This window comes from Mastigoproctus giganteus, chromosome 13 (assembly GCF_048544385.1).
Source record: "Mastigoproctus giganteus isolate SK-2022 chromosome 13, ASM4854438v1, whole genome shotgun sequence".
Lineage (NCBI taxonomy): Eukaryota > Metazoa > Arthropoda > Arachnida > Uropygi > Thelyphonidae > Mastigoproctus > Mastigoproctus giganteus.
The window spans coordinates 166,587,779-166,605,463 of record NC_143587.1 but is presented as its reverse complement, the minus strand read 5'-3'; the positions used below and the strand labels follow the sequence as shown (position 1 = coordinate 166,605,463).

General features: G+C 39.3%; 1 protein-coding gene across 1 annotated transcript in view; it reads right to left on the bottom strand.

Moving 5' to 3' along the window:
* LOC150076579 (putative receptor-type tyrosine-protein phosphatase mosPTP-1) overlaps window positions 1-17,685 on the bottom strand; it is a 995,686-nt gene that overhangs the window by 66,713 nt on the left and 911,288 nt on the right. Inside the window, exon 20 of the mRNA XM_090387917.1 lies at window positions 9,361-9,528. Within this exon, the coding sequence (XP_090244043.1) occupies window positions 9,361-9,528 (168 nt within the window). The remainder of the gene's footprint in view (window positions 1-9,360; window positions 9,529-17,685) is intronic.

Genomic DNA, 17,685 nt, shown 5'->3' with positions numbered 1-17,685 from the left:
TCCAAGCAGTGTCAAACCTTTTTCAATGTCAAATAGTACCATCGCAAGGTGCTCTTTGCATACAAAGACGCCACGGATGTTTATTTCTGTCTTAATCAAAAGGTCAAGAGTGGATCTACCTTCACGAAAGCCACACTGCACTAGATTCATAAGGTTATTTCGAGCTAGAAACCAGGATAGCCAGGCATTGATAATTTTTCTCGTGACCTTGCATATACAGCTGGTGAGTGCAATAGGTTGTAATAAAATGGTAATTATCAACCATTTTATTACAATAGGTTGTAATAAAATGGTTGATAATGCTGCGGATTTGTAGGATCTTTTCCATGTTTTGGAAATGCCAAAACATAAGCATGCAGTCATTTGTTATTTGCCAGGAAAAGTGTTTTCTTTGAATATTCTGTTATAGAGCAGTAATAGTGTCTTGAGTGCCGGTTCAGTAAGTTTTGCTATCATGATGTAATGAATTCCATTTGGCCTGCTGCACTGAGTTTAGTGGAGGCTAGAGCACGATGTACTTCTGACATTGTGAAGGGGAGATTGTATGCAGCACTGGATGCTGATTCAAAATTAATTGAGTGTTTTCAGCTTGTGCTTTGTGTATCTGGAATTATGGCGAGTATGATGTCACAGCTGAGATTTCCATGAAAGATCTACCTAGAACATTTTCAATCTCCTCTGGTTTTGTAATATCAGAGCCATTTACATTGAGCATTGAGTGGGCCAGTTGACGGATGTTTTGCGTACATACACTGCATTTTGGCCCATATTGTTTTGGGTTTTTGTAATTGTGGAAGCGAAATGCCTCCATGCTTCCCTTTTGCTGGTCTGCCTAACTCGTTTTACTTTTGCCCTTGCCTTTTTAAAAGCAGATGAGGTTTTCTGCTGCTGGGAACTTTCTGAAGATGTTCCATGCTCTGTTCTCTTTTTTAGCAGCATTACATTCATCATTCCACCACACTTTAGGGCGGGCCGTTATTTTAGTTGATCGATTTGGGATTGCTTTGTCCGCTGCTTGCAGTATTTTGTTAAATATAGGTTCTACTACCAAGTTTATAGGTGTTTGTTGGACTGGCTTTTCTTCTAGTGTAGCTAGCTGCTTGTACATGTCCCATTCAGCTTTGGAGAAGTTCCATTTGGGAATTCGGTAAGAAAGATGGGGAACGCTTGTATCAATGTGGCATATCACAGGGTAACGATCACCGCCCAGTGGGTTGCTGTGAATGGTCCATCAATAGCTGAGGTAGATCCTGTAGGAAGATGCGTATAAGTGTGGGCTCCATTACTGAGAATTATCACATTGTTTTGATCAAGTAATTTTTCGAGAGTTTGTCCACACTTATCTAGGTCATGGTTTCCCCATAGTGGATGGTGACTGTTCAAGTCTCCTAGGATACAGTACTAGAGTTTGGGAAGCTGGATCACTAATTCAGCATAGCTTATGTTTTGGTTAGGTGGCAAGTATAATGAAACTATGGTTAAATCAAGGTTAACATTGATTCATGCAGCAATTGCTTCAAGATTTGTTTTTAGTGGGATTGGTTTTGAGAGTATCTGAGAGTTGATGATCAGCGCTATGCCTCCACGTGCAAGATTGTTCAGATTGTGTGCAACACTATCTTGCCGATGTATTATGTATTTCCGAAGGGAAACAATTATATTTGGTGTTAGATTGGTTTCTTGTAGACAGAAGGCAATAGGATCATATTGCGAAAGGAGATCTCGGATATCAGCCAAATTACTATGATAGCCTCTACAGTTCCACTGTAAGAAAGTAAGCATTATTTGGGTTTAGTAGGGCCCTCGATTTGTTTTCGAACACAGAAGGTTTACACTGCTCAAGTTTACCTTTTCCCTTCTTTGGGAAATAGGGTTTCCTTGTATCCATCTCCTTTTCAGTAAACAGTTCTAAAACTTGTTCATCTTGGTTTGAATTATCTTCTGAATCCAATCCATGTAGTCTGTTGTTGTGTGGCATCTAGTTGTACTGTGACCGGCGTATTTATTGCTTTGCATTGTTTGGGGTGTTGGTAGTGGGAACAATATTGACCTTGCCCATTCAGCTAGTGACTTTGTTGGTGGTATGGTTAGCTCCGTTTGTGTAGCAATTGATATGTGATTTTTTGGTTATTTGGGCATAAGTTGGCATTTGGAACTGTTAAGGATTTTTTAGCCTCTTGGTAGGTTACATTATGTTCAGTTTTGTACCACTGTATCTTTTTTTCGCATTTCCAAAGGGGACACTCCTTTGATTACGCCGGATGGGCTTCTTTATAGTTAACACAGTTTGGTGTTGTGGTTGTGCAGTCACTAGTAATATGTGCAGTGGATCCACATGTGGCACAGGCAGCTGCTCCTCTGCAGACCGTCTGTGAGTGCCCAAACTTCTGGCACTTATAGCAGCATAATGGATTTGGTATGTAGGGTTTAACTCGGCAGTTAAGGTAACCGACTTTGATCAATGTTGGTCGTTTAGGATTGTCAAAATTAAGGATTATATTCTGGGCAGAACTAATACATCATCCTTCTTTGGGAGAATTCGCCTTACATTGATGACTCCTTCTCATAATTCTTGTTTGAGTTCTTCATCTAACAAACTGATAAGGTCCCACTCAGTGATGACACCTCTTGACGTGTTCAAGGAAATGTGTGGTGAAATGGTGATCGAAATTCCAAAGGATTTTAATCTTTGTAGTTTTTCAGACAGTCTGGCAGTGACAACTTCAACCAGTAGGTCTCCTGATCTTAATTGACAAACTGTCTTGGGAGTACTTATTATACTTTCTAGGCATTTTTGCACTAGGAATGGAAAGTTTTTCAACTGGTTGTTCTTGAGTTGAATGAATAATCAAGAAAGTTGGAGTTCGGATTCTGCCTACATCAGTTTTGCTGCGACAGAACCAGTGTCCTCTTGTTCTTGCCTTGTCAGGGTTTCTTCTGTGCATCCAGTGTTTTTCTGGGGTTTATGAATTTCTTGCTCCATTTCGTCCTGGAAGGGAGACCATTTCCCCTCCAGGTAACTGGCCCCGCCATGTGGAGGCAGGAGCAGTGCCACCTTTGTGATCAGGCGGTAGTGGGTTAGTAGTAATATGCAAATAAAAGAAAAAAAGAAAGAAGGTTACTTTTCCTTCTGTTCAAGTAAAGTGATTTCTTTACTAAAGCTTATTTAATTGATTGTTAGTGTAATACTGTAAATAAAGAAGACAATTTTATTTATTCAAGAGAGTGCAAAGACACTTGATCACAAAATCACTTGGCTTGTTTGTTTGTTTGTTTGTTTTATGGCGCATTAGCATCTAAGGCCATAATGCGCCAAGTCAAAAAGATGTAGAATATAAAATTTAAATTATTTTTATATTATTTTAAAAGAATATACGATTTAAAACGTTTATGTAGTATAAAACGATAAAAATATTTTAGATTGAATTAATTAGATTAATAAGTTGTAAAAACTTAAAAATAGCTGACATATTGTCATTGTCGTTTAAAACCTGTCTGAGTGTATAAGGTTCAGACAGATGGCTAAAACATAAACGGCGGTCATTATAAAAGGATGGACATTCAATTAAAATATGACGGACTGTTAAAATGGTGTCACAATTTCTACACATAGGACGATCGTCTGCCCTCAGCAGATAGCAATGTGTCAAGTGACAATGTCCTATGCGGAGCCGAGATAGAACAACTTCCTCTTTTCGGTTCCTGCGCAGACTAGACTGCCAATGTTCAATTACAGGCTTAATCTCATATAACTTGTTTGTAGTCTGTCCATGCCAAGAGTGTTGCCATTGGGATATCAGTTTCTTTCGAATTACTTGCCTGTAGTCTGTATAGGGGACTGACAGGCAAGAGTTAAATAGGTTCGCTGATTTGGCTGCGGAGTCTGCCAAATCATTTCCTGAGATCCCAATGTGGCCTGGGATCCAGCAGAAACGAACATCAAATTTGAATTCTGCTAGGGAATGCAGCTTCTGCTGTATCCGAGTCAGGACAGGATGAGGGTTGAACCTCATCGATGATAAAGCCTGCAATGAACTCAGAGAATCGGTATATATATTTTTTGTGGTGGGTGGTTTGTATACGATCTAAGGCTAGCTCAACCGCATGCAGCTCTGCAGTGAACACACTGCATTCGTTGGAGATCTGCTCAGATACCGTGGTGTCTGGAAAAACAGCTGCAGATCCGACAGACATATCTGACCTCGAGCCATCTGTGTAGATGGGCAAGAAGTCAGCATGTTCCGAGCGCTCAGCTAAAAAGAGCTGCAGGTAGACGGTGGACGAAGTATTGTCCTTTCTCCAGTTGTTAAGGGAGAAGTTGAAGTTTGGGACACGAGCATGCCAGGGTGGAAAAGGTTGCCCTGGTGATGGGGCAACATTGTCTAATGTGATGTTCAAATCGTTGAGAAGCCTTTGGATACGAATACCGAATGGTTGATTGGCAGTCTGGCGAATGTTATACAGATTTTCCCAACGTGGCTCAAAAACGGTTGTCCACGTCGGATGGTCTGGCAGGGATTTCAGTTTCAAAGCATACTGTAGAGACAACTGTTTCCTGCGAAGCGATAACGAGGGCTCATTCGCTTCGACATAGAGGCTATGGACAGGAGAAGTTCGAAATGCTCCTGTGGCAATATGGATAGCCTGATGGTGGATGGGATCCAGCCATCGGAGTACGCCTAGAGGATGCGTATACCTGGCACCCGTAATCTAACTTAGATCGTACGAGTGCACGATAGAGGCGCAAAAGGGTACATCGGTCAGCGCCCCAGGAATGTGAGGAGATTGCACGTAGGATGTTCAAACCTCTCGTGCACTTCGCACGTAGTTGACGGATGTGTTCCAGAAAGGTCAGCTTTTTATCGAATATAAGCCCCAAAAATCTAGTCTCAGGTACTACTGGGATTGCATTTTGTCCAAGCCTCAGTTCAGGTTCAGGGTGAAGATTGCGCTTTCTGCAAAAATGCATGCAGACAGTCTTTTGTGCAGAGAACCTGAACCCATTATTCGTTGCCCATGAGTTCAAATGGTCAATGGTACGTTGCAGTTGCCTCTCAATTACCCTCATGTTGCAGGAATGACAGAATATGCTAAAATCGTCAACATAGAGGGCACAGTTTACAGTTGGAGGAAGTTGTTCTGTGACGGAATTCACTTTAATGGCAAAAAGCGTAACACTTAAAACGGATCCTTGAGGTACTCCCTCCTCTTGGATAAAAGAGCGAGAGAGAGTAGATCCTACACGGACTTGGAAAGATCGGTGACATAAAAAGTTTTTAATAAAATTGGGGAGATTACCTCTAAGGCCGATGCTGTAGATGTCTTTTAAAATTCCAAATCTCCAAGTTGTGTCATAAGCTTTTTCCATATCGAAGAACACTGACACCAGGTGTTCTCGTTTTAAAAAGGCATCTCGAATGGAAGTTTCGAGCCTGATTAAGTGGTCCAAAGTTGACCTATTCCTAGGGAAGCCGCACTGAAACCTGGAGAGAAACCCATTAGCCTCCAAATACCAGATAAAGCGGGCATTGACCATTCTCTCCAGAATTTTGCACAGATAGCTAGTCAGAGTAATAGGACGGTAGTTCGTTGGGATTTTGGGATCCTTTCCTGGTTTAGGAAAGGCAAGCACGATTGCCTTATGCCAGGAATCCGGAAACTGCTCTTCTTGAAATATTCTGTTATATAGAAAAAGCAGTTGGTCCATGGATTTTGCAGACAGATGTTTGATCATATCATAATGGATAAGATCTGGTCCGGCAGCACTTGCCTTGGTAAGAGTTAGAGCTGTTTCTAACTCTTCCGTGGTAAAGGGCCCGTTATAGGGATGAGACCTTCTTGATTTAAAGTTTATTGGCTGTTTTTCACATTTATCTTTCCAGACCAGAAATTCTGAGGAGTAAGCAGATGTTGACGAGATGGCAGAAAAGGTCTCCCCAAGTGCATTGGCTATTGCAGTTGGATCTGCAATAACGCATCCATTATACTCCAGGACCGATGAAGGGTGCGATGTATATTTACCCTTCATTTGCCGGATTTTGTCCCATATAGCTTTACTGCTGGTTGACTGGGTAATGGTGGATGTAAAGCGGACCCACGATTCCTTTTGGCTCTGACGACGAATATATCGCGCTTTCGCGCGTGCACGTTTGAAGGCTAAGAGATTGGCTGTGGTAGGATATCGTCGGAATATCCCCCAAGCTTTATTTTGTGCCTTTTTTGCTGCTGTGCATTCAGTATTCCACCAAGGTTTTGGAAATGGTAGAAACCGGTTAGATGTTTTCGGAATTGTAGCTGCAGCTGCATGGACAATTCTTTCTGTGATGTACGCCACTGCATCATTGATAGGCTCCCGACTGACTGTACTGATGTTAAAGTCTACCAGGTGTTGAAAGGTGTTCCAGTCAGCCTGATCAATCTTCCATCGCGGTAACCTAAAAGGTGAGCATGGCATCCCTTTAAGTAGGCTGGTTATCACGGGGAAGTGATCACTTCCATAAAGATTCTCCTCTACCTCCCAGTTGATTGAAGGAAGGAGAGAGGGGGAGCATATAGAGAAGTCGATAGCAGAGAACGTACGGGTAGGCATGTGGAAAAAGGTGTTACTTCCCACATTTAGGAGGGATAGGTCATTGTCATTGAGCATATGCTCTATGACACGTCCCCTTCTGTTAACATTTGCACTACCCCACAGGGTGTTATGTCCATTAAAATCGCCCAGGAGTAGTACAGGAGTAGGCAGCTGTACAATGAGATCATCAAGGTCTGTCTGGGAGATATCAGCCCCAGGTGGTAAATAAACTGAGCAGACTGTTATTAAAAAACCTACCGTAAGGCGAACCGCTACCGCTTCTAGGTTGGTGGTGAGCACAATAGTTTGATATGGGGTATGGTTGCCCAGAATTATAGCAACACCCCCGTGAGCAGGTCCATCCTCAGTTCTGTCCTTTCGAATGACAGTGGTGTTACGAAGCGAAGCGTTTTCATTTGCCTTCAGGTATGTCTCTTGTAAGCAAAAGCAGACTGGCTCATGCTTTTGCAGAAGGGCCTTGATGTCATCATTGTTTCGCCGGAATCCACGACAGTTCCACTGTAGGAATTTAGCCATTATTTTGGCTTGGTGGGTCCATCAGGCGGCTTCCGAGGTGCTGAGGGCTTACCTTTTTCAGTCTTGGATTTATCCTTCCTGGGGAAGTACGGACGCTGTCCAGTGTCCATTTCCTCCCCAGCAAAGAGCTCCAAAACTGAGTCTTCTTGTACCTCCTTCTGCTCTACATCCATGTTTTCTTGGGTTGTAGGTGGTATTTCACCTTTCTTATTCTTTTCTTTCGTGATTGCTTTTGTTATTTGTGGAGCATTAGGAGGTACTGATATAGGAGTGGCAGCTGATTGGTCCTTCTGTGCAGGTTTTTGGGAGCTTAAGAGATAACGTGCGATAGGGGTAAAAGATTCTTTTGGAGGGATGGACATGTCCGTCTGAGTTCCAATGGAACACCTCCCTGCTACCTTCTGGGCGTAGGTAGGTTTTTTGATGTTGAGAGGTTTCACTGCTTTCCTTGCCTCCTGATACGATGTTTAGCTCTGCCTTCAGCCGTTGAATTTCTTTTTCTTCTTTCCACCTCTGGCATGCTCGTGAATAGGCCGGGTGTTCGCCTTCACAATTAATACAGGTGGGTTTTGCAGCTGAACATGCTGTTGTTTCGTGGTCCTTTGCGCCACATCGAGCGCATGCAAGGACTCCACGGCAGGCCATTTGAGAATGTCCATATTTCTGGCATTTAAAGCACCGTAAAGGGTTTGGAACATATGGACACACTGGACAGTTGATGTAGCCAGCTTTAATCTCATCAGGAGGTTTGGGAGAGTTAAAAGTCAGGATAACACTCCTGGTTTTAACAAGTTTCCCATCCCTACGCGCACTAATTCTCTTGACGGCTATAACTCCCTGAGGTTTCAGTTCCAAGCAGATTTCCTCCTCGGTTACGTCGAGAAGGTCCCATTCCGAAATAACACCTCTCGATGAGTTTAGTGTTCTATGTGGTGTTACTGTTATGGGTATTCCTCCGATTGATGTTGCACGGAGTAGCTGCTCAGACTGCCTGTCAGTTTTGGTTTCAATTAAGAGGTCTCCAGAACGGAGCCTCTTAACCGATTTGGGTGACCCTGCTAACCCATCTAACCCTTTCTGTATGAAGAAGGGCGACATTTTGCCAATCGGTTTTTCTGTGGTAGAATGAATAATTAAAAATCTTGGAACAGGCCCTGATGATATTTCTGTTCGCTGCCTCTTTGTAGCAATAATGCTATCTGCCTCTCCGTCTGTATTTTCAGATAGGGACCGGGTTGGGGTCCCTGAAGAAGTAAGTTTATCAGGATTCATATAGTTTTTAAGTTGTTCAGTGCCCGGGCTCCCCACCCACCACGGAGCCCAAAGGGACGCCCACTACCCGGCATGCAATAAATGCGCTCGGGAGTGGAACGCCAGGGCTACCCAGACACTATACCCGCACCGCCGCCAGCCTGAATCCTGTCCCTCGGACCATGAGGGTAGGGGCGTGGCATTGACACGGTTGACCCTCGCAGGCGAGCCTACTAGCCGATTGATCCTAGCCGGGCCTTCCAGGACCACCCGTCTTGTCGAAGCAGGGGCCAAAGTGGTGTATTGAAGCTGGGCCCCTCAACCACCAGGATCCCCCTTTCCGAATTTCCACGGGTCGCAGCGCACGGCAAACACGCCGGATTCCATTGATGTAAGCCCGGAACCTAGGCTGTGGGCGTTGGATCCCAGTGATGCTAGTCTGGAAGTCCAGCAGCGTCACTGGGAGGTCCCCTCACCACGTACAGGTGCCCACGTTGAGGGGGATCACTTGGCAGCTGGGGCCAAAAACAAAAGTGCACATGCTGTAATGACTGCTGTAATGCTAAAAATTAGCATTACAGCAGTCAAATGATGGCAGCTCTGATGCAAATACTGATAAATATGACAGTTCAATATTTGCAAACACAACAAATATATATTTGTTGCAAATGCAAATTCTCATTTAAAAATAAATACAAACTTGAAAGATAATACAAAATTGAATGAACATAATGTTTGTTTGAATAAATACAAACTTGAATGAACTCTGAAAGGAAAGTTACCTTTCCAACAAATTTCAACAGATTCGTTATACAGAAAATTTGACAATTATGTCAATTTTTTGAAATTTGCATTTTAAAATCAGAAGTATTAAGACACCAATAGGATATTGAGATGTGATTAATCTTTATTAAAGGTTTCTGATTAAACTGTACTGACCTTATACTTAAGAGAATTTTACATTAAAAATTTCTTAGTATTTTTTTTCTGTCACATCTTACCTTAAATTGCTTTTCTAAGAGTGGCCAGGTGCCTTTTTCACCTGTTTCACTATTACTATCAGATGTCTGCAAGCTCTGAATGTAACGTGGTAACTGACTACTTGTTACTTCTGTTTCCCCACTGTCTATAGCCTCTTGCAGAGCATCATGAATAAAAATGTACTGTTCCTAAACAAACAAAAGAATATTTTTAAGGAAAATAAAATGAATACCAAATTAAAAAAAAAAAAAAAAAAAAATATATATATATATATATATATGTTTATGTATTTTTGTCTTGTCCTGTTTTTGTCTTCGTTATTGTTTATTTTTTATCTTAAAAATATTTTGATTTTAATTTCATTAACATTGCCATTATTGACTTAAACACGAGGCAAATGTAGTATTAGTATTATTATTATTAGCTATATGGTGCAAGGAAGCCTGAGGCTTATGCTGCACCAGCCAAAAAAAAAATTCCAAAGTTACCCTGAGAGAGAGAGAGAGAGAGAGAGAGAGAGAGGAATCATCAAGATAAATAGTATCCAGCTCAGGACCTTGGGTGTGCCAAGCCCATACTCACCAGATGTGAGCCCCTCCAGAGACCAACTGTGGTACAGGTATGCAACCACGAACAGTCCGAGAAATCTTCATTCCAATTACTTTCGGCTGTTCTTTTTTACTACATTTTATTTCACATGAGCAATTAGGCTGGCCAAGGCCAATATCGAGATGCTATTTCTCTACCATTGCTACTTCTTTATTCTATTATAAAGTTTAGTATCTTTTTTTACACTACTTTTGTCAGTTTTTGCCTCATCTGCTTAATTGCTCACTTCCCCATCACACAGGTACAGTTCCTGTTTATGAATTAACACCCTTTCCCCCCCCTACACCAGGCCACTTCAACTGATACATATATACGCCACATGAGAACATTTGGCTCTCTCCTTTGGTCCCCATTGACTTGTAACATCTTCCGGTCCATACACACAGTAAGTTTTCTTGTTTTGCTCCCTCTTAGATTTCTTTGATTTTAATATTGGCATGAACTTATTTATTTATTATTATTTTTTTTATTTTTTAAAGTTTATTTATTCTTTTATTCTTTCTTCTGGTCTCTGTCGGGTCGGCTACGATGTATACATATACTTTTTATGTGTACATCATAACAGAAACAGAGACCTGACTTATTGCGGTGGCTCGCTCCTACGATTTTCGCTGCCGACCCCTAGAAGAAGTAGTTAAAGTCCTAGGACCCAGAGCTTTAAGTACTTACAATAATTATGCTTATGTTAATTGCATTTTATTTCAGGTAATTTGTTTTTTTAGCATACAGGTGCTCTTAATTCTTCCATGGTTATTACACCTGATAGCTCAGCTCCCTTACCAAATACAATGATAACTTTTTTGTCTATATTTCATTATGGTTGCCGTAGTATCCTGGATCCATAACCCAGTCTTATTTTTTATATATTTTAATTTCTCATTCCTATTTACTAAGATTTTCAGTAATTTAATATATATATATAAAAAATGATAAAGATGTAAATCTTTATCATTTTTTATATATATATATATATTGTATTTTTATTGAAGACTATAAAAATGATATTTGGTAAAGTTTACCGTATTAGGTACCTGTCAGTTGTGCAACGTTAATGCTATTGCACAAAGAGCAATTAGGCGTTATACGTGCATAAAATTATATTAGTCAATTTTATTTAATGCTACCTATCTGTAGGGAATTAGGTATAAGGACCAAACTAACAAGTCAGTAAAAGTAAACTAGCTTTAGCTAATTTACTTTTATTTAGAAGTTTATCAAAGTTGTTAAGATTTTGTGGCCCACTCCTGTTGTAGTCGCTGAACACAGAGACTACAACAGGAGTGGGCCACAAAATCTTAATGACTTTGATAAACTTCTCACAGAATGGAATAAGGAACATGAAAACTATACACAATACCCTATTTGCTCTTAAAATCAGTAAACTAAAAGCATTAAGCAGTCGCTGAACACAGCGACTACAACAGGCGTGGGCCACAAAATCTTAACGACTTTGATAAACTTCTCACAGAATGGGAAAGGGATCCCATCAAGGTGAAAACTATAAACAATACCCTATTTGCTCTTAAAATCAGTAAACTAAAAGCATTAAGCAAGATTTACCAAAATCTCAATATCCAGAACATACATCTCATCCATACTTTAGAAGATATATTTAAATTCAGAATCGGAATTGATTACCCAGATAGAACAAAAAAAGAATACTGCATTATAAAATTCCTTAATCGTTCATTTGACTACGTCAACATCAGAGATATCATAAATAAAATCAAGACATACCTTCCTATAAAAAATATCAACACAGAAATCAGAAACAGATACAACAAGCCAATAGGGATGGCCATATGTAACTATAAAAATACCATTGCTAATATGAACACCATAGATCAACCCTGTTACTGCCAGGAAAACAAATATAAAAAATACATAGAACACCATTACAATCATATCATTACAGGCGATCTTAATATTATAGAGGACCATACCCTAAGAGAGATTATGAAAAAGGGAACTAAATTCAGACCCAACACCCAAAGCCAACCTAAAAAACACATGCAAATCTATTTATATGGATCTTCTACAGTTTGCCTTTAAAACCGCCTACAAATTCAACACACCAGTAGAAGCCTTTCAAAGTTGGATAAATACTTCCACCGAATTTATTCTGGCTAGATTCAAAGAAATCATACCACACCAAAATTGCATTAAACAATACAACCTTTTATAATTAACAATACAACCATTGTTAATTATAAAACGAAAGAACTACAAAATAAATTTGTCATTACAAATACAGATAAGGCCAATAACAACTTTAGCATTATATGCAAAAAGTTCTACATTCACACATTTAAAGAGGAGATGAACCTCAGCGATAGATATAAACTCGTGAATTCCATACCTAGCTGCATTACCAAAAAACTTATAGCCATTCACAAAAAAAATCAAATTAAAAATAGATAATACAAGATACCTATTCGTATATTGGATCCCCAAATTCCATAAAGTCCCGATTGGAAAAAGGTTCATCACCTCTGGCAAAAACAGCTACATAAAACCATCCAGTAATTTAATGGAGGACAAATTAAATATTATAGCCAAACCAACTCACTAATACTAAATTTATCTCCAATAACAAAAAAATATTTAGACTACATCAAAAACAAAAACAACAGAATCAGAAGTCTATACACTTACGATTTTAAAAAACTTTTCACACGACAATTTAAAAAAAGTTCTTTTACACTACTACGAAACTTATCAAAATATAATGGGATGTAATAAACAGTATTAGCACGACCTTATTAATCTTAATGTCAAAAACAATTATGTACTTTTGGGAGACAGCATTTACGTGCAGAGTAAAGGAGTAGCTATGGGGGCTAGCAAGAAGAAATTATATTCTACAGATACATTGATGATGTCCTGGTTATCAATTTCAACAATTTCAACATTATAGCCCAGGAAATTTATCCCACAGATTTAATCATAGAACGCACCAACCCGGATAGCAACCTACAAGCTTGCTATCTCGACAGCGAAATCACCATCACCAATGACAATGTTTACACTTGACATTATGATAAGAGAGACGATTTTAGCATCCAAGCTATAAAGCTTATCAACTGGGAGAGCAATTTGGCTAAGTATATCCATGGCAACACTATTAGAAATCAGACAAACAGGTTAATACACATTTGCAATAATCTAGATAACATGACAGAAGCAATAAAAAAACTGATAGATATAGGTATATTATTCTCATCAAGAATAATATACCTGCCAATTACAGCAGACACCATATTAAAGCGGCCATACTTGTGAACCTCCACCTACACCACCCTAACGCCAATCCCAATACACTTATTGAAAGTACACTGAACCAGTTTAGAACTATAACACCAATAAATGGCCCGTAGCCCATCTTTACCTGGTTGTCTAAAAACCAGTGTCCATCATCAAACTAAGATAATGGCTTTCCAATTTTGATTCCTGGGTTTATTGCGCTCAGAAGAGTCTCTTCATCTGACCGCACTGTAACCCGGCTGACCAAATTTCCCCCCCACCAAAACAGACAATCTAATAATTGGTAATTTATCACTTGTATCAAACTCCCAACAACAGAATAATCGTGCCCAAGGTATTTTAAACACAATGTTTATATCCCTTCATTTAAATACAAATACAGTATAAAACCTAGAGACACAGGATGAAAATTCACACTGAAGGAGGCTGTAAATATGTATATAGCTATCCCCCAGACATACATGGGTCGTTATGCCTTAGAAAAGCTATACCGGCCCTAGTCCAGGGGATAGCATTTCCTATATATTTACATTAACACATATTTTCATTAACATACTTCTTGTATTTAATCATATTAACACTTATTGTACTTGTATAAACACATCATTTCATTTATATAGGTTCCTTCCGCCATCAGAGGCAACCCCTCCACTAACTCAAATATAAAAACTCAAGACTATCAAAACATTTGCATTGATATAGGACATATTGCCTACAGCAATTTGTCAATGAAAGCCCACAGTCAATGAAAAGCGCGGGCGCCTCCGTAGCCAGGTGGGAAGGAGCAGCAGTGCATAGCACACGCTTCTTGATTAGACCGGGGTTCGAGCCCGTCACCACCAAATACGGAAGATGCGGAAAGGTCAGGAAATGACCACCGCATATCCCGGAGCAATATGGCCTTAGTTGCTAATGCTCCTAAAAACCAAATAACAAACAAAACAATGAAAAGCGCGGCTGCACAGTATCATTTAATCAACACAACCAGAAGGCAGGAATTGATTCATTTTCAGTATGACCACCACCACAGAACAAGAAGGAAGTAAGAACCCATTCTCATTTAATCTGATACATACCCGTTGGGCTTTGTGTCGCCTATCCCAGTTTGCTGATTCTGACACTATTTTTACAAAATTTAAATTTAACACATTATCTTTTCTCATTTATTAGCATTCCCATTTAATTTCTATTAATTTCAATAGAATCACCTAAAAATTAAAAACAAGCAAAACTGGAATGGGGACATTTTGCTGCCTCTAATGAGAGCTTAATATTTATGCATTTTCTTATTTTATGTTAAACTTTAAGCCATTATTTAAATATATATATATATATATATATATATATATAGGGGACTACCTTGCCCATACTGTACTATAAAGTGCTAATTTCTTTATCTATGGACAAGTATAGAAATGCAGTTCCTGATACATGGTCAGGTGTAGTCCCCATGAAATGTTATTGTTGTAATTTGGTTATTAGGAGCATTAGCAACTAAGGCCAATTTGCTCCGGGGATATGCGGTGGTCATTCCCTGACCTTTCCACATCCTCTGTATTTGGTGGTCACGGGCTCGAAACCCCGGTCTAATCAAGAAACGCACCCTATGCACTGCTGCTCCTGCCCACCTGGCTACGGAGGTGCCTCTCCATGAAATACCTGATAATTATTTCTGCTGAAATCAGATCATGCATTCTTGCATTACCTATATTCAACCATAATATTTTCATATTAATTTTTATTTCCATTTTATTTGCATTTTATTATTTTGATGTACTAATTTAACTTTACAGTTCCCCATTTTATATTGGCTTGGTAATTCAGCCCATAATTTTTCTTAATTTATCATAAGCTCTAAAATTTTAACATTCTTTCACTTTTCATAAGCCTACTAGACTTCTTTTTCTGCTTTCCTCACCCTGCTAGTTGCCAGCACTTTGTATAACTATCACATCCATTTAATATTTTTAATTCAATATATAAATACAACTTTTTAATACTACTTATTGGATATATACACTCGTATATATCCAATATTAAAAATATATATGTTATACGATGGTTATTAACAATAATATAATTATAAAAATTACATTTCATAACACAAATTATATATATATATGCAGTATATAACACTTTTATTCTTTATATAGATGTACTAAGTACTTCTAGATAGATTATTATATATCATCACAAAATTAAAAAGATACTGTACAACTCTTTATAATGAAATAAACATATAAATAAAAAAATAAAAAAAGTTTAAGTAACTTAAACCCAAATTACGTGGCACCCCTGGAATGTTGTTGTGGCACCCTGGTTGAAAACCACTGCTTTATACAAAGGAATAATCATCTCCTTTTGGCAACTAGCAAAATTACTGTATGTATATCATTGACTATGAGCTGCTCTGGCAGCGTGTCTGCATTGCTCAGCAAACTTCATATCTGACTGCACAATTACTCCCAGATCTTTTTCATTCTCTACCAACCCTGAATGTAATACAACAGAGTTGGTATGTTTCTCTTGGGTTACTGGTACCCATATACCATATACTGTGCATTTGTCAATGATAAACTTCAGTTGCCACTTTTCAGCCCATCTGCACAAGTTTTCTAGATCCTGTTGCAGTAGCATACTATTATTACTATCATTAACAACCCTGCCGAATTTTGTATCATCTGCAAACTTGAATATTAAGCCTGTTATGACTTCATCAGTATCGTTCATAAATATAGAAAACAACATTGGGTTCAACACCAAATGTTACTCCATGAAGAGTAGTGTCCATTGATTGCCATTCTCTGTCTTCTCCCACTCAACCATCCTTTTATCCATTGTAGCAACTTGCCCTTAATGCCATTCTGCTCCAATTTTTGTGCAGTAGTCTTCCCATGTGCAACAGTATTAAAATCTTTCATGTAATACAAGTATATGATATCAAAATTATTTTTTTCAGACAACTGCTTTGTGACCAAATCATAGTATCCAATCAAATATTCAGACAAGACTTCCCCTTAAAAAACCCATGCTGTATCTGAATTATAACTGCAGTTTTGTCTAGCTGATCCTGTAATGCTCCTTTACAGGACTAGGGTATGTCCGCCAGGGGCAAAGGTTGATGAGGGTAGATATCAATCTTTAAGGGCACAAAGGGTATTAAGAGTAGGAGACCGGCAGAATTACTTAACGAGAAGACAATGCTGAAAAAAAGCTGTGAGGTAGGGTTGAATTTGAAAGTGTCTGCAATTCTGCCCAGACATGATAGGACAGAGTATATGATGAGAGCCTTGTTGATCAATTCGGCCCTGGTGAGATTGTGCAAGGTTCAAGGGGTAGAATTTTACTCAGCCTGGTTTGTGCTTGTTAACAGGAGAGACTGCTTCTACAGGGATGGGATACACTGAAATAGAAAGAGTGCAAGAATATTTGCTGATGCTATTGAGGCAGAGTTAGGTGGGTCGGAAAACTGAAAGCTTGGGGGGGAAACACAGACTAATAGATTAACAGTAGCCACTGGCAGAGGTAAAAGTGATTCTTGCACTACTTCTATTGAAATGCAATTGGGTAGCAGCCTGGAAAGCAAGGCAATGGGAAATTCCAGGACTGTTGGGAGTCATAGTGGAACAAGTAAATACATGGGCTGTGTTAGGGTAACTAAGAGTAGATACAGGGGCATGTATACTTGCATGTACACCAATGCTAGGAGTATAGTTAATAAATTCAATGAGCTTGAAGTGCTAGTCAAGAAATCAAAGGAGATATTGTTGGGATATCAAAGACATGGTGTCACATAAGAAGTGCAGAACTGGAATTGAGGGAGTACAATGTGTACAGAAAGGATAGACAGGACAGGAGGGGAGAAGGGGTTACGCTGTTAGTTAAGAAACACAAAATCTAAGGAGGTGCATCCAATTGATATTGGTGGACAATGCAATGTTGAGTCTGTCTGGTGTGACATAAGCACTGGGAAAGGAAAAATGACAGGTGTGTAGTAGTAGTGGCATGTGATGCAAGAAAGCAAGTGTATGAGCTTATGCAGCATCAGCCAAAAAAAAAAAAAAATAAATAAAATTAATAAAATAAAATAAAAAAAAAATAACCACTTCCACTTCACCCCTCTGATCGTTAGAAATACCTGTCCAGCTGAGCCTTAAACTTATTTAGGCTATCAACTTCCACGACAAGGGATGGAAGTCTGTTCCACCTACCAACCACCGGCTGGCTAAAGGCAAATTTCTGCACGTCTATCCTACATCTGTCTTTCCTCAATTTGAATTTATGCCCTCTCAGGTGATTATTCTGAGCAAGAGGGAGAATCCCATCAGCATTGAGCATGCTCAAACCATTCAAGGCTTTATACACCTCTATCAGATCACCTCGCTGGTGCCTAGTCTCCAGACACTGGAATTTGCAAAACATAAGCCTTTCTTCGTAAGAGCACCCCTTTGTTCCATTCACTACTCTTGTTG